Source organism: Antrostomus carolinensis, unplaced genomic scaffold (assembly GCF_000700745.2).
Source record: "Antrostomus carolinensis isolate BGI_N321 unplaced genomic scaffold, ASM70074v2 scaffold8136, whole genome shotgun sequence".
NCBI classification, from domain to species: Eukaryota; Metazoa; Chordata; class Aves; order Caprimulgiformes; family Caprimulgidae; genus Antrostomus; species Antrostomus carolinensis.
In genome coordinates, this window is record NW_010321197.1 from 91,760 (window position 1) to 113,012 (window position 21,253).

The following is a 21,253-nucleotide window of genomic DNA, read 5'->3' on the forward strand; positions in this document are numbered from 1 at the left end:
AGAATCAAAATAGTTGCCTGAACAGCCTGTTCCTCTGATCTGCATAAGCTCTATCCAGATTTCAGATGCTGAAATGGGCATGGTTTTGAGTGTGTAGTGTACCTTGTGTATAAAAGTTTCAGAGCCAAAGCATCAAATGTTGTAGAGCCTTTGTTTTAAGGGAATACACATTGAGTGAAATGCTGGTCTCAGGTAAAGTTGTGCCATTTGTTTGAATGTGGGCAGGATTTCATGTAGGTCTTTGTGGCAAAGTGAATTGTCTGTCATGTGAAGGGGGAAAAAGTAGTTCCAGTTAATCATTAATCCTCTCAAGAGGTTAAGGGGATGGCAAGGGTTTTCTTGTTTGTAAGCCTGAACATTTTGTTCACAAACACCAAAAAAACAACCAACCAACCAACCAAAAAAACCCCACCACAAACAAATAAATAATAATAATAATAAAAATTTTTAAAACCCCAAACAAACACAACACAAAGGAGGAGGGTATCAGGCAAGGAGGATGGGTACTGCTGGAGTTTCTAAAGAAGAGTGATTTTCCTTAGGAGGCAGTAAAGAGGTGGCAGGACAGATTGGACAGCAGCAGTGTGGCTGAGGATTGGGTAAAAACTCTGGTTTTCAAATGTAATGGGGAAATGGCTTGAAAAATCCTGATGATAAAGCAAGCACTGATGTATTTTGTTCACTATGGCTATATCTACTTGGACATTATACCATCCTTTCCACAATTCATTCTACAGGTGTGGTCAGTGGTCACCAGACACTAGAGTGCTGTAACGTTTTGTGTCTGTGTGGGACATAAGATGAAGGTGAACCAGGGCACATCTCTCTAGGTAATTCCCAGTATGTTAGAACTACTTTCAGAGGAAATTGGTCTGTTCCTAGTAAAAAAAAGCATGCAGGTGAGAAGAATAGTAGGAAAATTTGTTTTGATACAAGTAGATCACTTCCAAAAGTCAAGGAATAGGTACTTTTGAAATCTTCTGTAGAGTCACTTACTGGGAGCAGGCATGATTCTTTTGCTTCAGATGTCCATCCAGAGGACAAAGGCTTAACTCAATACATGGGTACAGTATTGCTAACCTCCTTATTCCCAGGGTACAGGGGCAAGGCAGAGTCAGAGTACGGATGAGTAAAGCATTTTTGAGGATGTTAGGACATAATTATCTTGGTATTTTTGATGATGGAGGCAGAGTGTAATTTAAAACCAAGATTGAGTAAATTTAGAAAATTTCTGCTTTATTCCAGAAGAAACAGGTCACTTGGTCAGCCTCTTGCCAAAACAAAACAAACAAAAAAACCCAAAACAAACAAAGAGGAGTTGTGTGCTTATGTTTAGTCCTGAATGGAGATCTGGTAGATTACTCTGTGGAAGCGAAGAGGAAGTGCAAGGTTTGTCTGAAGGTGCACTGTTAGTGCTGTTAGTAGTTCAGATGAAACATTTGGTCAGACCAAAACCCAAGATGCTGTCTCTGAGTGTGTCCAGTAGGAGATGAAGAATTATGAGAAAAGTCATACAGTGGTACACTCTCCTGGCCTCCAGAAACTTATGATTCAGAGAATTTCTGAGCTAGATGTAGTGCCTTTGTGCTTAGTAGCGGTGGATGCAGATACATCCAGGCAGAACCCCCCTAAAACATGTGAATATGACTGGTTTAGCAAGGTCCTGGTCACACACAGATCAAGGGAATAAGGAGGAGGCCTGGGAATGGTTCCTGCTTGCAGTGGAAGACCGAAGTCAGTTTGCGGGCCTGAGAGCAGCTACCACGTGCCAGCACAGATGTGAGGTTGGCCAGGATACACATGGATGTCCATCGTGTGGCATTACCTCAAAGTTTCTCTTAAACCACAGGGAATGAGTAAGGAGCTCGGATCGTGATGCAAGGCTGCACTGAAGGAGGAGGACGTTAAAGAATGAACTGAATGTGGCAAGGAAAGGAGAAGCGCTGTTTCTTTACTGTGAGACTAGACAAAAGGACTGGACTACTCTATTATGAAGTTAAAGTTTAATAGCTTATTTTATGTGTCATATGGTCACTGGCGAGGGGAGGTGGGGCAGGGGGGGAGAGATCAGGGAAACGTAAGTGCACTGAGGAATGTACCTTACCAAGTAAGTACTTAGCATAAGCCAACAATGCTTATTTTGATGACAGTTCTGAAAAATCTGCCACAAAGTTTGCTTTTAAGTTGATACTGCTCTGGTCAGGCTTACCACACAAAGTACTGAGTGTTCAAGTGATAATTAGATCACTAGCACAAGCAAGGAGGAGGAGGAGGAGGTAGGTCTCTTGTCTTTGAAATGATGCAGACAGAGAAAAACTGAGGTGGGACAAAGCCTCAAGATCAGGAAACAAAAGAGAGGTGGAACAAGTGGAGGGGCTGGAAACAGAAGGTACATCAGTAAACTTGCCAAACATTAAGATTGATCCCAAGAACCCAGTATGTATCTGAAAGCAATTACAATACATGAATTATGTACAGTGATAGAAAGCAGGATTGTGTAGAAGAGGAGAAGAGAAGGCTCTGGGGAGATCTTATAGCGGCGTTCCAATACCTGAAGGGGGCTTGCAAGAAAGCTGAGGAGGGACTTTTTACAAGAGCAGGTAGTGATAGAACAAGGGGAAATGGGTTTAAGCTGAAAGAGGGGAGGTTTAGATTAGATATTAGGAAGAAATTCTTCACTGTGAGGGTGGTCAGACACTGGCACAGGTTGCCCAGAGAAGTTGTGGATGCCCCCTCCCTGGAAGTGTTTAAGGTCAGGCTGGATGAGGCTTTGAGCAACCTGGTCTAGTGGAAGGTGTCCCTGCTGATGGCAGGGGGGTTGGAACAAGATGATCTTTAAGGTTCCTTCCAACCCAAACCATTCTATGATTCTATGGTTTCCTTTCTGTTAAGGAATCACAGCGAGAAAACAGCCTGATTTGAGAAAAGAGAATGGGAACAGTGTGCTCTTCTGTACCCTAGGCTGAAACCGGGGAAAGGACTGAGCCTGACTAAGTACAAGTGATTTAGTCTGGAAAGAACCATAAATACAGATAAATGTTTTAAGAGCATCTATATCCCTCTGCTTTCTTTTCTCTGTGTCCATTTTTTGTGTTGGTTGCCCATTCTGCTGCAGAAGGATGCTGAAGACACATGTGCATCCTGAACTCAAGAGAAAGTTATTAATTTTCAAATAATTTGTGCAATTCCAAGGAAGGGGTGCGAAACGCCCACAGGCTTGGATCTTCCTGATGTTGCTCACCTGTGAAGCGTGGTTTTCAGTATGATTGTGTAGGAGCTGTGCAGCCCACAGCTCTTGGTTGGAAACCCAGAGGCAGAGGGAATGCCTGTACTGTCAGATGTGAGCTGCTTAGTCTCTCTTGAAAAATCTTTTCTTTTTTCAAAAACTTCTCCTCTTGCCTCACTCAACTTCTGCAATCATGTAATTTAAAGGCAAGAGGGCATGCTCACAGTGTGTTTAGGTTTGAGGTTTTCTTTTACCCTCTGGGAATTTTCCGTAGCTTATTTACTCTTCTGAAGGTTTGTTCATGAACCACACTGAAAACTGAAATGTCTTGTTCCTTGAAACCTGTTAATTTTATAAACCACAAGCAAAATATAGTGAGGCAGCTGCATTGGGAGTTTTCCCATATGACCCAGCACTAACCTTAGCCCAGCCCAGTCAGGCTAGCTGGGGGGGATGGCTCCCCCTGCCCCAGCTGGGCTCTAGACAGGTAATGATCAGAGACTACTAACTGGGCAGAAAAGATTCCAGCAGCCACCAGACATTTTTCCTCTGGGGCCTGATGAGTTGACTTGTAATTCTTGAATCATCTTGATTGCTTAGGCTTTTTTTCATTATCCTAGTACATGTATGTTAAATTAATTCTGCAGATGATTAGAGTAAAAGCATTTCATTTTTACTGGCTTTATTCACTGCTTCCCAGCATGCCCTCCCACCAGTTATACCTTTATTACACATTTCTTTTTGTATTTTTTTTCATCTAATCCAGATATGAGCTGTCAGTCTTAATAATGTGCTCCTCATGGCAGAATTGAGGCTCCATTTTATCATGTCTCTGAGTAGCTGTCATTTTGTTCTAGCTCTTTTCCTGCTTGCCAATTAAAGCCAGTATTTTGGTACCACGTTGGAAGGGAGGAGTGTTAATCTACCTAGCAACTTTCCCATGACTGAAGAGAATGGCTGTAACAAAACCAGCTCTAGGATTACAGTTTCCTGCAACTAATGAGAGTTTACTAACATAAGGCGATCAGACCTGTGCCTTGTTGAATTTCATTGTATCTCCACACTTAGGAAGATATAAGAACCTGTTGTAGTTTAACCTCAGCTGGCAACTAAGTGCCACGCTCATTCACTGCCCTCAGTGGGATGGGGGAGTGAATTGGAAGGGTAAAAGTGAAAAAAACTCATGGATTGAGATAAAGTCAGTTTAACAGGTAAAGCAACAGCCACATGCACAAGCGAAGCAAACCAAGGAATTCATTCACTGCTTCCCATGGGCAGGCAGGTGTTCAGCCTTCTCCAGGAGAGCAGGGCTCCATCACATGTAACTGTCACTTGGGAAGAGAAACGCCGTCACTCTGAATGTCCCCCACCTTTCTTCTTCCCCCAGCTTTATATGCTGAGCATGACACCATAGGGTATGGAATATCCCCTTGGTCAGTTGAGGTCACCTGTCCCAGCAGTGTCCTCTCCCAGCTACTCACTGGTGGGGTGGTGTGAGGAGCAGAAAAGGCCTTGACACTGTGCAAGCACTGCTCAGCAGTAACTAAAACATCTCTGTGTTACCAGCACCGTTTTCAGCACAAATCCAAAACACAGCCCCGTACCAGCTACTAGGAAGAAAATTAACTCTATCCCAGCAAAACCAGCACAGAATGAGCCTCTCTCCAGCCGGCGTTCCTTCCTCAAAATCCCAAGTCTGCAGTCTTTTGCCTGCTTTCTCCAACATCCTTAAACAATAACCACTTTTAAATTACCTGAAAGGCTTGGGATACAGTTTATGTCTGTGTCTGTTTCCTGTTTTCCCACATTTTGTTTCTTTCAAGGTTGTTTTTGCTTTTCTTATTCTAACTGCACACAAAGAAATCTCTTACTCTTCAGTCATGGTGACTGTATGAGAACATCTGTGTGTGCTGTTTTTTTCTTTTTGTTGTTGTTGTTGTTTTGGTTTTTTCCCCAGAGAACATAAAAGTTACCCTACTGTGTTAAATGCCCCTCTAGTCTAGCCTGGTACTGTTTCTGATATTCAAATACGGTGTGATAGCTGCAGTGTTACACCCTTCTCGATCAGCAGTTTGGGTTTCCCTGAGCTGGAGGAGGATTCTGGACCGTTAGGCTTTAATAGTGGCCTACAAACCTACACCCCATCGGTTTGTGTAGTCCTGGTCTGAATCCACGTATTCTTTTGGCCTCCACGACATCCCTTGGCAATAAGTTTTGCAATTTCATTATGCATTGTGTGGAAAAAGTAATTCCTTTTGTTTATTTTAAACCTGCTGTCTGGTAATTTCATTATGTGCCACTTAATTCTTATTTTGTCAGGAAATGCTCTTCACACCATTCATGATTTTCTCATCTGTTTATGAATGGATAACTTCTGTTGTCTGAGCTGGAGAGTACAAACCTGTGACAGCCATGAGCAATTAGAAGTCTTCCTGTTGTTCTTCTCCGTATGTTTTGTAGAGCACACACAATTCAAGATGCAAGTCCCCAGTGATTTATTTTCCCTCTAACCAGCTAATGATGTTTGTCCTTTTAACGGTTGCTGACGGGTGATGTGATAAGCACAGAGGACTATCCACAAAAGACGTAAAAAATTCTTCTATGTGGCAATATTAGAATAGACCTCGTCATTGTATATGTGTATAGTTAGGGTATGCATATTTTTTGTGTGGATAACTTCACATTTTCCATCATTCAGATTAATCTGTGATTTTATTGTGTAGTGATTTATAACATCTACATGTCCTCAGGCGTAGATCATGCTGTCTGAGATCACCTTCTGTTGTCTGCATATTCTCAAAAGGACTGCTTTTATTAAAACTGGAATTATAGTCTCTCTGAACACACTTTCTCTGTATTTAAATTTCACATAGTTCTTTCCTGTATGGATGAGAACTGGCTTGGAAAGCCATTCATCAACAGTAGAAAATTGGCTGACTGCTATAAAGCCACTGAATTACTATTTCATTTTAAGTAACTTACAGGCTGCCTTAAGGAAGCAGTGGAAGGGTGGGGAGTTGGAACTGACACTTGGTGTACAATTGTTCCATTCAGACAGGAATGTTTGCAAGCCGCATCTGCTGTCCTAGAAGAATTACCAGCAGTCATGCTGTAGCTCACTTGCAAAGTGTTTTTGCTATGAACATAGTCATGTTAGTGTAAAGACCACTAGAAGGAAAGTGATCTGTCCTTTACTCACAGGAAAATCAAGCTGGACCTGCCTCTTCATCAAGGCTTTCTGCTGGTACTTAATGGGTTTTTCCTCCTGGACTTCTAGCTACTCTGCCAGAAGGCTACAGTATGAAGTTCCCCATAAGTGTTCTTTGTATTCACATCTGCCCTTTTTAAATTTAAAAAGTAGCATTTTCCTTGCAATTTTGAATACTTTTATTAATACACATGCAAAAAAACCCTGTTCTACACCTTCTCTGTAAGCTAGACTGGGTCAATTTGGAGTAGGACTTGGTTGCTTGAAAACAGGCATCTAGTCTATCCGTGAGTCCTCTGAGAGCTGTGAAATACTCATGTCCCATGGGTAACTCCTGCCTTTCTGGAGCAGCAGCAAGGGACTGGGGAAGAAACTGTTCAATCACCAGGATGATCTGAGGGCTGGAGCACCTCTCCTGTGAGGACAGGCTGAAAGAGTTGGGGCTGTTCAGCCTGGAGAAGAGAAGGCTCTGGGGAGATCTTATAGCAGCCTTCCAGTACCTGAAGGGGCCTACAGGAAAGCTGAGGAGGGACTTTTCATAAGGGCAGTTAATAACAAAACAAGGGGAAATGGGTTTAAGCTGAAAGAGGGGAAGTTTAGATTGGATATTAGGAAGAAGTTCTTCACTGTGAGGGTGGTCAGACACTGGAGCAGGTTGCCCAAGGAAGTTGTGGCTGCTCCTCCCTGGAAGTGTTTAAGGCCAGACTGGATGGGGCTTTGAGCAGCCTGGTCTAGTGGAAGGTGTCCCTGCTGATGGCAGGGGGATTGGAACTGGATGATCTTTAAGGTCCCTTCCAACCCAAACCATTCTATGTTTATGATTCTGTGATCTCAAATGGCAGTAGGTGCATGAATTTAGCCAACCAGATCGCAGATATTGTGTGTTGCTTGACGCTGAGCGCCACTGGAGGTTGCACCTTTCAGTTCCCACTGATGCTGGGGTAGAATTTATGGCTTGAATTCTGCTGTTTGCATGGTTAGCGCTCTGCAGTATCAGATACCTGCCAAACTAGGCATCTAGGAGGCTTCTAAATTCCCTGTGTGGAAGGTAATTTGTAGTGAAATAATAGAAGTCCAGAAACGAAAGCAGCACAATGCCTATGCAATCCAAGTTTTTCCTAACTTTCTCTGTGGTTTTGATCTATGATTTCACTTGAGTGTGCAGAATACAAAACATAGTTCTCTTTTGCACTAGTATTAGTGAATCAGCAATGAGGAGTCATCTAGGTTAATAACGGAACGCTTTTCCATGCATATAGGGGCTATGCAAGTGAGAAGCTGTTGAGTGGGTGCATTATTGGGGGCTGTCTGTATCAAGCCAGTTATTTAGCCTTTATTCTGTGGGACCATAGGTGTGAGAATCCAGCTGTAAATGTAATGTATCAATTCAGCTGCCTGTACGTGTGTGATCTTCAATCTTTGTATACATCCTGGGACTGTGTGAACGTACCTGGATTGTACCTCCTCTAGGACAAAAGTGATTCCTGTCTTAGTGCAAAATATTAATTTTTGTCCTCCCTTTATGCAGAGTAAGTAATAGGTCTGTATTTGAAGTTCACATTGTATGTTACCAAATAACTTGCTTTGTGGATAAAATTGTGGAGCACTATCTGTTACCAAATTTTTCTCTGATTTTTTTTTTGTTTGTTGCAAAGTTGCTCTAATTGAAAGCAATAAAATGGATACTACTTTTCCTGTTGATTTTACAGCACCAGAAGCGTGCAAGGTATTTCACACTGCAAGTATAGCACTACTCACCTGCTCAAAGAGCTTCAGAGTTTGTCTTCTCTGAAATTTTACAGTTCTAATTGTGCAAATACATCAGCCCAGTAGGCTTACCTGTTGGTAGCAGAACTTGTTTCAGGAGGGAGAGTCCTGGCAACGGGCTTGTCTGCCTTTGTTTCCAGTTGGTGGTGATTCCTCAGTAGGTTTTAACTTGTGAAACATGAAACATTTTTTTCACCCTTTTTTGGGGTTGTGTTGGGGTCTTTTTCTTTTTTTCAAAAGAGGTTTTGAAATGAGAGTGTTAAAGTGCAGATTTGGCACTATGGCTTGCAGCAAACCCCAGTTTGTTCCATTTTGCCCCTTCATTGTCTCTTTGATTTCTTCAGTGCAGAGCTGCTGAATGTGTTTCTTCAGGTTTGCCATTTAAAAGTCTTATGGAGAAGGACGTCTGTGTCACACTGTCTCTTGGTCTGTAGTTAACTCACCTGTACAAATAAGCCCATGCCAGATTTTGTCAAAAGCACTGAGGCCTTTGTGAATGTCATTCTGAGAAATTACTTGACTACTGCTGGGGTCTTTCTGTGTGGTTTTTTAAATGTATTGTTACAGAAGTAAATCTGTTGTGGTTTTTTAAAAATTTTTTTTATGAATAAGTTGTCACAAAATTTCAAAGTGCTGACAGCTCCAGTCTTGACAGCACACTCTTATTTCATGAACATTGAGTTGTTTCACTTGCATAATAAGAATCCTTTGAGTTAGAGTTTCTTTGTAATTTAAGAGTATTTTTGACCCTGTTGAAGTTAGTATGTAAGACCAAAACGTGTTTTTGAGTTTAGGTGTAAATTAAAGTCTTGTGTTTAGTGACATTTCAGTTCCCTAGTGTAAAGCATTGCACAAAGGGAACAGGATAAAGATGCATTGCTTTTCTTTTCAGTCCAGTCTCTTCCCATTTCATTGACTTGTTTCTCTGCTTTTTCTTCTCTTCTAGAGTTTTAGAATGCCAGGGGCTGCCCATTGTGAATGGGCAATGTGATCCCTATGCCACCGTTACCTTAGCAGGACCCTCCAGGCAAGTATTGCACGTACAAGAGCTTCCAGTTTATAAGGATGGCTTCTGTTTCCTTTGTCTGTTAGAAATCTGCATTCTCAGATGGACAGATGGGAATATTTAGACACCACTAGAATATGTTAAGTGTTCGTGTGTGCAGTTTTGATTTATGTAAAGGTCTGAATATACCCTGAATAATTTGAATATCCTGGAGTATGTAATTTGTGGTTAGGCTTAATTTGTGCATCTTCTCACCTCGCAGTTGGAAACCAGTTTTTGAGCAAATTTATTGCCTAATTTTGGGCAGGGGCAGAAGCGAAAGCTGAATACATAAATATCTTGCAGAGTATGCACATTTTTATGTGAATATTTGGAGTCTTTTCACTTTCACAGCGTGGCAAATTAATCTGTATGTTGAAAGCCCTAGGTGGCTCAGTCCTATAATTTGATATACGTGGACATAATAGCATGGATAAAATTTGGAATGAGATTTTAGTAATGAGATTCTGCAAACTCTTGATTTTAGATTAGGAATTAAATTTTCCTGTTCTATGGAAAAAGTTTCCCATGCTGTTGGGTGTCACTTTTTGTTTCTGCTTATGTAGAGTCATCTTTCACGTCTGTGCCATCTTAGAAACAAAACAGCTCTGCTGTGCCCTCCAAGAATCACATTTGGTACCATGGGTTATTCCTAATGTTTTACAGTAATTTATTGAAAAGACTATAAATAAGGTGCATTCTTGACAAGTACTTACCTTGCATGCAGCGGGGTCTTTGAAACTGGGCTGTATTCTTCATCTTTGTCTAGGTGTGTGATGCCTTAGCTCCACTGATAAGCTGTGTATTTGAGTTGTGTGCTTTCATGTTTTAAGCCAGTAACTTGTTTCAGATGGTACTGTGTGGCTATTACTGAAACTGTAAGGAGATTTTTTTTTTAATTAATTCTTGCATCCTTGAGTGTCCAAATTTACCTTTCTTTGTCTGCTTCCCTTCACCCCCAAGTCCGGATAATATATGATGACTGATAATGTATTTCCCTTCAGAATAAGGAGCATAGCCTTACCCTGTTCCTGTCTGTTTTTTGGTGGGGGGAGAAGGCTTGCCTCCTATCTCCAGCAAACAGCATGCAGCTTATTCCCATCCACTGCTTTGTAACTGCCCAATAATTGTGCTTGCCTTAATCGCCTCCCGTTCTACATCCTGCTTCCAAGTCCCCTCCCAGATGGGCTTATCAGTAAAGAGGTTGATTGGCAAGTGTGACTGATGGGATGGGATAGGCACTCTGCCCTATGTCCTGGAGGTGATTAGTCTCTCTTATCTCTCAGCTCCTCCTAGGAATAGTGAGATACTCTTAATCTGTACATCAGTCTCCTCTCTGGATTTTTCAGTGCCTCTCCTTTTAGAGTAGGAAAGCTGCTTTATTCTGCTGCATTTATGTGGTGCCAAGCATAAAAATTTCAACAAATGCGCTGCTGTTTATTATGTGATTTGTACTTGGAGAGCCATCAGACTTCCTGACTAAAACTGTTTGCATGCCTGTGTTATATATGGGAAAACATTGTATACTGGTGGACTGGCCCATTCAAGTCACACAGGCAGCCTGTAGCAGCAGTGGGAATTAAACCCAGCTTTACTTGACCTCTGTAAAAGAATACATAGAGTTGTCCAGTTAATATAAGCAGTTACAAGCTATCTAAGCAGCTTTGCTGCATGAGAAATGAGGGATAGATTCTAGGATTAAATGATTAGTAGGTCAGTTTTCCACATGGCTGATGTGCCTCTCCATCTGTGTCTGTTTTATCTATGCCTTCTTATTACTGCAGAGCTGTAGGGGAATATGGGTGACACAGGACAACACAGAGCTTTTCACTTGTAGGTAGTGAGAACAAATCAAGCATAAGTTCATAACAAATGGAAATCATCAAACAGCTGTTGGCTGGCCTGCGTGAAATGCATTGTCTGGGTTTAGCCCAGTGCCAAGCAGTTAGATGTCTGTGTTCTGAAAGGCAGGCCCCAGTGGATGGCACTGCCCATGGAAGCTGAGTGGGCAGTGCTGAACTTTGTCAGGACTATTGCCCGGTGGGTGGTTTGCGGGAGGACTGCCATGTCTTGTTCCTACAGAGCAGTAGAAGTTAAGAGACTTCTGTTCAGCACCGCTCGTAATAATTCCACAACATATCATTAGCTAGGTGCTGTTGGGGCTGCAGGGAAAAGGGTGGTAATATAGCAATAAAAAATATTCTCAGTGAGGAAATCATTCTGTTTTTTTTGATTATTTAACACCACTGAAAAGCATTCATTCATTCCTCAGGCTAGGATTATAAAATATAAAACAGAAATAGCTATGTGAATCTAACAGTCTCCTGTGCTTTTAAGAGTATGAGGAATTTTTGAGTCACATCAAGACTTAGATGGTCCCCCAAATGTTGCTGCTCAGAGCCTCATTCTTGCCAGTTGCTTTGTACAGATATAAGATTCTGCGGGATCAAGCCAGTGACAGAATCAAGGTTCAAGGGCTTGTGTTTAAGAGAGGGTAACAAACTGTGATTACTGCTACTTTAGACATGCAGCGAATCCCTCTCTTATATGTGTGTGAGTGTGTATGCCTTGCCGTGCTGGAGCCACATGGAATTCCAGTTTTATCAGATAAATCAAGTGGATGACTATTTGTTCCTCTGTTTTAGGATCACAATTCTGCTAATGTTGTTTCTTACTTTTTTTTTTTTCTTTTCCTTAATTCAGATCAGAAGCCAAAAAGACTAAAGTTAAAAAGAAGACCAACAATCCACATTTTGATGAAGTGTTTTATTTTGAGGTTGGTATTTCAAAGGAATGGGCGATAAGCTGAAATACTATACTGTAGATAGTTGGCACAGCACCCTGTTCCACGTTGTGCCAGCTGTCTTCTTTGAAAACTGTTTCAAAGCATGGTGCAGGGGAAAGAAGTACCCAGGATCAGACTAGCTGTCTGCTGAGCTTCAAGGTGGGCAGTTCTGAGCAGCAGGCTTTACACTTCATTGTGACTCACCCCAGAAGAGTTTTGAAAAAGGACAGTTAAGAATAGGATTTGGGGGAAAAAAAATTATTATTTTTTTTTTTTAGCCTGTGGTTTTGTAGCTGCTCCACCCTGTCTTTCCCAGTCAATGGGAGAAAGGTTATCTACTAGGAATACTGAAAATGGTAGAGGAAAAATACACTTATACTGCATGTTCTGGCTGTCTGCCAGTCTGCTGCAATACCAGTGCCTTCCCTCCCAGTGAGTGAAACCTCCACAGCTTTATTTAATGCAGAGTGTTTTCAGCAAGTCCAGTTGAGACAAAGTATAACTTTCATGAAAGTGCTCATTTTGGTTCTTTCTGGCAAGAGTAGCTCTAATTGTGGTGTGTCCATACATATATGTGCATGTGTTTATAGTTTGGATACCTCTTGAAACTTTTAATTCTGTCCTCTAAAGTATGTGTATCTTTCTCTTTTCTTGTTCTCTTGGATATCTTTAGTCTCAGTCTACACTTAACTGTTGTATTTCAATAGGTGTCTTAAGAACATATCTGGAATAACGAAGCTGATGAAAAGTCAGAGTAGTACAATGCAGTTGGCATATCATTGAAAAGACCTTTCTGCTCATATGGCTTTCATCATTCAGGTCAGATTTACATTAGAAATGGTTGCTGGCATAGGGATGGCACCTGGGGATGTGTTTTCTCAAATCAGTTCAGGGGCACAGGCAGCCATATCAGGAAGGTGAGCTGGGGAGAGAGTGCTGTTGCACTGTGCAGATCTGAAGTGCACATATCATTCTTGGCAGTGCCAGTGAGGGGCTTATTTCTGTCTTCTCTCTCCTTCTACAAACCACCATCTTTGCCTAGAAGCTGACAGTTGTACCAGCTAAATTAAAGTTGGTCATACCAACATAAACATCCTCTTGTTGAGGTAATGTACTTGGATTTGAGGAACAGATTTATCAAGTTCTTTACTGGCAGGAGCACTTTCTCACTGCCCAAAGGGGTGGAAGCCCCGTGGATTGGCCGGGATAGCTGTCTAAGGTAATCTTTCCACTGGTAACCCAACATGTTTCTTCCTAGGGTATAACTTCACTGCAGACGTTAACTTTAGCTAGCAGTGAGCCTGTGCGCCTGCTTGCCCGACTCCATGAGACTGTGTGGAGGTGCTGCATGGGCATGGTTGATGGAGGAGAGATCCCATGGTACTGAGCACTGAAACTGCACTGAGGTGTCTGTGTGTTCACTCAGGGCTGCCCAGGATTTCAGTCCATCACCTGGCCCAGAGCTGCAGCCTTTGGCAGTGACACAAGAGTGATGCTATATGTAAATAAACTAAAATGAGCCTCTTTATTTTTAACATAGGCAGTTCTGGAGGCGCCTGTCAGCAAGAGCTTTTTAATGAGAATATGATTCAGGAATTCAGACTGTAAACCATAAAACTTCACCTGTCTGATTCCTCAGCCTTCTGTGCGCTGCAGAAACAGAGAACATTTGGTATTTAAACACTGAACTTGGCAGGTGGTTCTGTATAGGGAGAGGTAGGAGAGAAACAGAAAGCATCTTCCAGCTGGTGTTGTGGAGGGGGCTGGAGGTTTGCTTAGCTTGTCTTTCTGCTGAGAGCTGGGTTGCATGCAAGTATCAGCAGAAGCAAAACCTAAACTCAAGCCCATGCCCCAGTTGTTCTGCTAACTCAGAGCAAACTGTTTTCTGTGTGGGTAAGAGCAGAACTTGGGAAATGTCTGAATCAGCCAGAACTCTGAAACATAAACATACCCTTAGTGCAGACAGAGCCATCATAGATTTATGTCATTTTGAGAGTAGTTAGTACATAACAGGCTAAATGTCTCCAAGGAACAAGGTTCAGCAGAACTGCTGCAACTGGGAAATACATTCACTAATGAGACATGGGCAGACCTGTTGGTGGTGTATGCTAAGGTAGTGCTCTGATTCCTGTGGAGCTGTACAGATCCATGCTGTTGACAGCAATGTCACTTACTGCTTCCAAACAGCTTCATCAGCTTTCCTGCAGTCTGCTAGCGTAACGATCGGCCATGCATCCATCCAAGGAAGAAGCTGATGTGTAAAAGGCAGTGAATGGCTGCTTTCCTTTCTACAACCAGAAAGTCACACAGATTTTATTTTCTAAATGGAAAACAGCTTATCATTGGTTTGGGAAAGCTAAGGGCTTATTTAAAGGGTGCTGTGAGCGAAACTTGCACCTGATGGTTAGGAGCCATTTTCACCGCCGCTCCAGCTGCAGCACAGTGTGGGGGCTCAGTTCTATATGCGGCTACAGGAAAATGCCCCTCTTACAGGAACCAGAGAAGGTAGTGCTGGAGACCTGTTGGCAAAACTGCATGTGCTGGCGGGGGGACGAGGGGGAAGGCAGCTGGTAAATGGTTTGTCATCTTTGCCTAAAGAAAGGTACCAGCACAGCAGAGTTGTGCCCCCTTTTTTTGTAAAATGGTACTTGGCAGCTGGTTCAGCACTATAGACCGGGAGTTCCCTCATCTCCAGTTCCATCCTTGAAATGAATAGACCTCAAACATCTGTCTTTTAAGGAATACCACTCTTGAGCTGTATCATTCTGCATCTAAGCAGTCATACAGGTGAACAGAGAGACCTCGTACATGCAGAATCCAGCAAAACTTTCTCAGAAGTGTTTACTTAAAAGGGATGTGCCATAAGTTTACACCTATGCCATAACTTTTTCAACAACACATGTATTACAGATAATAAAACACTTAAAAATATGCTTCCCTATTAAAAACTACACCATTAGTTTCACAGTGGTAGTAGAAAATGTCATTTCTTGAAGCCACAGTGAAGACAGTAGGTAGGGTGAGAAAATTTGTGCTGAGCTACTGAAGTTGTAGGCTGGATTTAAATCCTCTGTGCTTTTGGGCTTACAGGTGCATTTGCTTCAATTATAGTCTAGAGGGTTTGGTCTTCACTGCTGCTAGTACCTTTTAGTTTTCATGTATTGCCTTGAAAATGGTGCCTGCCTCACCCATAGACACACTAAAAAGGCTCTGAGTGTCCTGTACTGAAGATTCTTTTCTGGTTCCTCTCTACTCGTGCAGCTCTGTCTTTGCCTCTCTTATTTGTACCATCTGCATCTGATGTACAATATAAAACCACAAAGTCAAGTTTACAATAAAAGCTAGTTTTTGTGAGTGGGAAGTATTAAGCCACAAGCATATTTAAGCCTACAATAAAGTTCAGCTTCTGTGTGCAACCAAGAGCTGAACCCACACATCATACACACTTGCATTTGATCAGTTCCTGCTGTGGTTTCAGCTGGGTGGGGTAGCCTTTTTCTCAAGTTTCTGGCACACTATGCAAAAATACAACCATCAAAGTCTTTTTATAATCACACTAGAAAACAAATTTTAAGAAATGTTTATACAAAACCTTTTTTTACTAATGCTGTATGCTTACAGCTATGTTCCCGTTGTGTTCTGCTCGTGCTTTGCTGTTTATCAGTCTTGCAAATATGGTTGGGTGAACTGTGCATCTGGGTTCTATATTCTGATGTGCAGAACACAGGCTAGCATCTCTTGGACAATTGATCTACTTGATTGTTTTTGTATGAGCATGATGAACTGACTTCTGGGATATCAGAATAGGTAGAACTTCCTAGTTTTAATTAGAACAACTGTAAAATGTTTTTAAGGGTAATTTTGGTCTGTTCTCCCCCAAAAAAAAACCCCCTTTTTCAGAGTGCCTCAGGGCATCTGTTTTACAGCTGTATTTAAAAACCAATTATTAATTGCCCTTTTATTTCCCTAGATGAGTTATAAAAGTGATTAGTTTCTGTGATTTTTCTTCTTTTGTCAATGTAAACTCAAAGTACTGTAGCAATATTAAAGACGTCCTTTCTCTGTAAAGAGTGTGGAGTATCTAGTTACCCTTGGATATGATTGTGTAACCATTACTTCTGTATAGTGAGGAATCTGTTTAGACAACACATTTATTCACATGCATGAATGCTTTCAGAATAAAGACTGAAGTCACTGCTGATAGTAAAAGGCTACAGTCTTCCAGAGCTTTGTACAAGTAACATAGGAATGCTTTTGTATCAGATCAATTCATTAAAGTTTCCTCCTTTTTATTAGGTTACAAGACCCAGTAGCTACAACAAGAAATCCCATTTTGATATTGAAGATGTTGATGAAGTGGACAAAATGGAGATTAGGTAATATAATAAAACACTGTGTACTAATAAACTTGTCTTCCAGAGTTGTGTAACTTTGTAGTAGGTTTGGTTTTCAAAGTGTTAAGCATGGTTTTACCGTTCATAAATCAAGGTGAGTCTTTGTCACTGTGTATGTGTGCTCCTTTACCTCCACTGTCCTGTAGATGTATGCGAATGTGTGACAGTTTCTCCACAGGAGAAATCCTCATTATTTTCCTTGGTATCCTGTATACACTGTGTGTATTCTAATGTGCAGTTGTCATTACACGCAGCCTTTTATGTCTGGGCTCCTCTTTCCTGCCTCCCTCAGCTTCTCCAGAGAGCCCAGAAGTTCTGTGATGCTCTCAGTTAAAGGGTCTGTTTTCTTTTATCGCTTAATTTTAGCAACCCATATAAGAGCCTTCTTCCCTGAAAGGAAACTCTTGAGCTTGGAGTTTCTCTGGGGCAGAGGCAGTTTCTCTTCTCTTTTGCCTACCAGACTGTAACCCCTTCTTGCAAGGTTGGGTATGATACATTTGAAATTGCACAGGAAAGAAGCAACTCTGATTTCAAAACAAGCCCACCCCACCCCCTGCCACCCACTTAGTGCTATTTTGGAACCTGCTGAGGCCTATCAACAGTGTCTCTGGGGACAGGTGAATAGAAGGAGTGGAGAGGAAACAATAGGAGGTGCAAAACTTAAAGGGTATCACGTGCGTCATAGTAGCGCATACACTGAAACTTAGATCTGGTGATCTGGATGCGGTGTAGGTCTAAGTGCCGTATCTGTGTTGGGTGGTGCGAAATTCCCCTCTCCTGTATGCTAGCATTTGGAGGAAGAAAGGTTGAGGAAGAATGGTGGCACCCCCTTCCCTCCCCAGGTATTCCCACTGGAGCGGTGAGGGCTTATCTCCCAAAACATTCCCTAGTCCCTTGAGAAGCACAATTGCCTGTAAAGGAAGGAGGAGAGACCAGGAAGGGAGAACAATACTTACTCCCAGCAAGCAAGATGCATCTGTGTTAACGAATGAATAGGTGAGGGCTGCTCTAATTTGGTGGTCAGCTGCTGGTTCATGTAGCCTGTTGGCATAATATCACAGCACTACAAGACCATTAGTGGATTTGTGTTTGCCATGGCTATATGAGACAGGAAAGGGAAACTATTCATATGTGAGAGAGACAAGAGCTGTACTCTGTTTCTCTGAGAACATCTGCATCAGGCAGTGCAAAGGTAGCTGGTTTAAGGGCAACCTAAGTCATAGGAGACGAGAGCAAAGGCCCAGGTTCAGTGCCGTGCTGCTTTAGTGGTGTCAGTGTTGTGGCACAGCAGATGACCTAGTCCTAGCACCAGACTGTATTTCTGCAAAGCTTTTTGTGGTGTAGGCAGGTATGAAGTAACAAGTCCCATATCCCATGGGATGTATGTGATGGACTGGGCAACTGAACAGAGTCCCAGTCTAGTCTTTGTGCCCATTATGTCCAGCCATGCACTGCTTTGAATGAAAGCTAAGATTATATGATAGTTTTGTGAATTCAGAAGGGGACCCTAGACATTGGTGGACAGTAGTTACACATTGTTTAATATTTAAGTTGATTCTTATTTTTTAGTACTGGACTAAATGGAATTATACAGTTGTTTTACTTACTAAGTATATTTTCTGGACAAATGACTGTCTGCGGTGATAACGTATGCGGAGCTGAGCTTCAAAAAAGTCTTTCGTTCCTTCAAACCAACACATCATAGTGTGGTAAAGATGAATAGTTCATGAGGAGGCTTACAAAATAGTTGGGAAAAGATTAAGCACTTAAATAATAGACAAAAGCAGATAAAGTGTTGGTCGTGGTTGGGCAAACTCTTGCTCAGAGGTTTTGTCCCCTATAGGACAGAGGCTTTTGTTTCCATCTCGGGTTCCCCTACCACCCCCGCTCCCTTCCTCCAGTCTGTTTAGTCAGAGTTAGATTGCCCCCATGCCCTCTGGACAGTTTATAGGTTTGGGGGTTTGTTGTTTTTTTTCTCTCCTGAGAAAATACCATTCCACAGGGTACAGAGGAGTCTTAGTCTCTCATGGTTTTTCTCTAAAGCTATGAAAGTTTCTCTTTTTGAGTGGGTGTAGGAAGTTGCAGGCAGGGCATATCAACACTTAGGGACCAGATGTTCTGCTGAAATTCATTGTTTCTCCTCCCCCTCTCTGCTGTTTCTTTCTGTGACTGCAGCCTGACCACTTTTAAAATAACACTTGCAATAATTTTGTCTTCTGAAAACCTCAGGAAACAGTAATCTTTTAGACTCTGAGGTCTGTGTATTATGAGTTTAAATGCTGCTTATGCTTTGTTCTGCAAGCACACAAAACAATAATTTCAGAATTTGTATGCCTGCTTTGCTTACTGTGTCATGTGAGATCTGCCTTAAGTTGTTAGTTCCTCTCCTACAGATCCTTTGTGCTGATTTTTTTCTGTAGTAAGTTGCTCTGGGGAACACCCTTTGCCGGTGTATGTTTGGAAGTGTTACTGCTAGTGGGCATCTTGAAAGAATTTGGATAAACTAGAAACCTGTAAATACTGGGTAAATTTTAAGTTTGACTAGGTGTAAATAAACATCTCAAAAGATTCCTCTTCTCCTGAAGCTGTTTTTAGCCATCTGAATTAGTTAGCAAGGTAGTAATCAACCAGATATGGAAAAAGGGGAGAGGAGGTTGAATTTGAGAGAAGTTTTTTCCTTTTCGGAAATTCTTGCCCTGCAGAAATACCGTCAAAATATCAGAGTTTGGAGAACTTAACCCAGCAGGCATGCAGTGCGATCTGATGGTGTGTCTAGTGTATGAAACTTGATGCATGAGACACTGTTGAGAGATACAAGGCTCAGAAGATTTAAAAGTGACATCTTCTGCACTTGCATAACGTGGGATAAACGTTTAATAAAGGCCATCAACATCCATTCCTCAGCAAGTTTACTGTGACTTGCTTAAGGCTATGTCCATAACTAAATGACATTGCACCTTATCCAGTTGCTCTTCTAAAAATCTTCACTATTTGGAAGCCTGTATTTTTTCCCCATATATTTTTTTTTCCCCCCAAAGTTTAAGACACATTCAGAGTGTCACTTAGCTGCAAAGTTCTCTGAGCTTGTTTTAAAATAAAAATGCTTCTCAGAGAAAATCTTAAAATATGTACAGCAACAACTGGCGTTTGGAACCCTTGCTTCAAGGTAGGTATTGTAGCATTTATCTGCAAATGCCAGGTTAGACACGAGTACTCCTTCTTTGAATCTCAGTGCAGTTGTTTTACATCCTAATGTTGAAAAGCACATGAAAGGGAAAGAAGTGTCATCAAGAGATGTATCTGGAATAGCCAAATAGTCCCCTGAATCTTTATAAATATGGATAGTGGAAACAGTACAGATGAGGGAAAGGTAGTCTAGATAATTTGTTTTCACTGATGTTTCATGGAGGTGAATCACAAGGCTCCAGAAATTTAGGGTAAGTTTGTCTCTTTACTGTTTGGAAATCATTGTTGTACAGTTTTGAGACTTTCTAATTCATAGGCTTGAGGGGGAAAAAATAGCAAAACAAAGTTGGGATTATTTGGTTTTTATTCATTAATAATCTTTTTAAATTATTTGTTTTTATTACAGAGTCGATCTTTGGAATGCCAGTAACTTGAAATTTGGAGATGAGTTTCTAGGAGAACTAAGACTCCCTTTGAAATTCCTCCGACAGTCTAGTTCTTACGAAGCATGGTATTTGACATTTTTCTTTTGGAGAATAATTAGAAACATATGTCTGCTGTGAAGACTTAAGAGTAATTACTGCTATGTGATAAAGTTTAAAAGGATTTAATTTGTTTCTTTTCTTGTAAGCAAGCCAAAGTAATCTTAGCAAATGTAAGAACAAGAAGTTTCAATAATGTGATTAGAGATTTCAGTCTGCCTCTATATTGCATGTGGGAGTTCTAATACACTGGCTTTATGATATTACTTACTGCAGTTCATTAGCAATGCCATAGTTTTAGTGTGTGGGTTTTTAATCTTACCTACATAAATCTTTAGGATCAGAACTTCCCATGTTGCAGTTAGTGCAAAATTCTATTTAAAATTCTGATTCAGAATTCTCAATAATTTGATACATATATAAATATTGTGTGTATCTCTATCTTTTATGTAAGTTCATGGACAGCCTGAGATAATCTTGTATTTCAGCACAAATGTTCTGTCTTATTTTTTTGCTTATCAGGTATTTCCTGCAGCCCAGAGATAATGGTAACAAGTCATTGAAACCTGATGACCTTGGTTCCTTAAGGTTAAATGTCGTTTACACTGAGGACCATGTTTTTTCCTCAGACTATTACAGTCCACTTAGAGACCTCTTGCTAAAATCTGCAGATGTCGAGGTAATTTGCTTGCACTGGTTGTTGTTTACCTGCAGATCATCTTCACAGAGGTCTCTCTGAATGCTTGTCACTATCTTGCTGGCACCGTACTTGTGTAATTACCAGAGACTACAGTTTCTTCCTTTTCAGACCTGAGAGCCTTGTTAAGCTCTGCATATCCCTGGTGCTTGTTTTCAGTCCTTGCAGAGAAGATCTTTATCTGCATGCAGTATGGTGGGTGAAGGCACACCCAGGAACACCAGTGGTTTTAACAGCAGCATATTCTCCGTGGCTTTCTAATTTTACATGTGAAAATGCAAAGTTAACTTCAGTTTGATCGATTGTGTTTTCCTTTACTGGAAAGGAACAGGTTTACTCTCATAATCTTAAAAAACCCCATCAAACAAACAAAAAAAACCCAAAACCCACTCAAACAAATACACCCAGACCAAGAACTAATCCTGAAATGTCAGAGGGTTGGACCATGTGTGCCATTATGTAT

General features: G+C 41.4%; 1 protein-coding gene across 2 annotated transcripts in view; it reads left to right on the forward strand.

Annotated features, from left to right (window-relative positions):
* Positions 1-21,253, forward strand: part of LOC104526404 (ras GTPase-activating protein 3) — a 97,244-nt gene that overhangs the window by 54,301 nt on the left and 21,690 nt on the right. For both annotated transcript variants that reach the window (XM_010169846.1, XM_029085419.1), the window contains 5 exons: positions 9,148-9,228; positions 11,950-12,022; positions 16,328-16,407; positions 20,018-20,122; positions 20,616-20,772. In XM_010169846.1, coding sequence (XP_010168148.1) covers positions 9,148-9,228; positions 11,950-12,022; positions 16,328-16,407; positions 20,018-20,122; positions 20,616-20,772 — 496 coding nt within the window. The remainder of the gene's footprint in view (positions 1-9,147; positions 9,229-11,949; positions 12,023-16,327; positions 16,408-20,017; positions 20,123-20,615; positions 20,773-21,253) is intronic.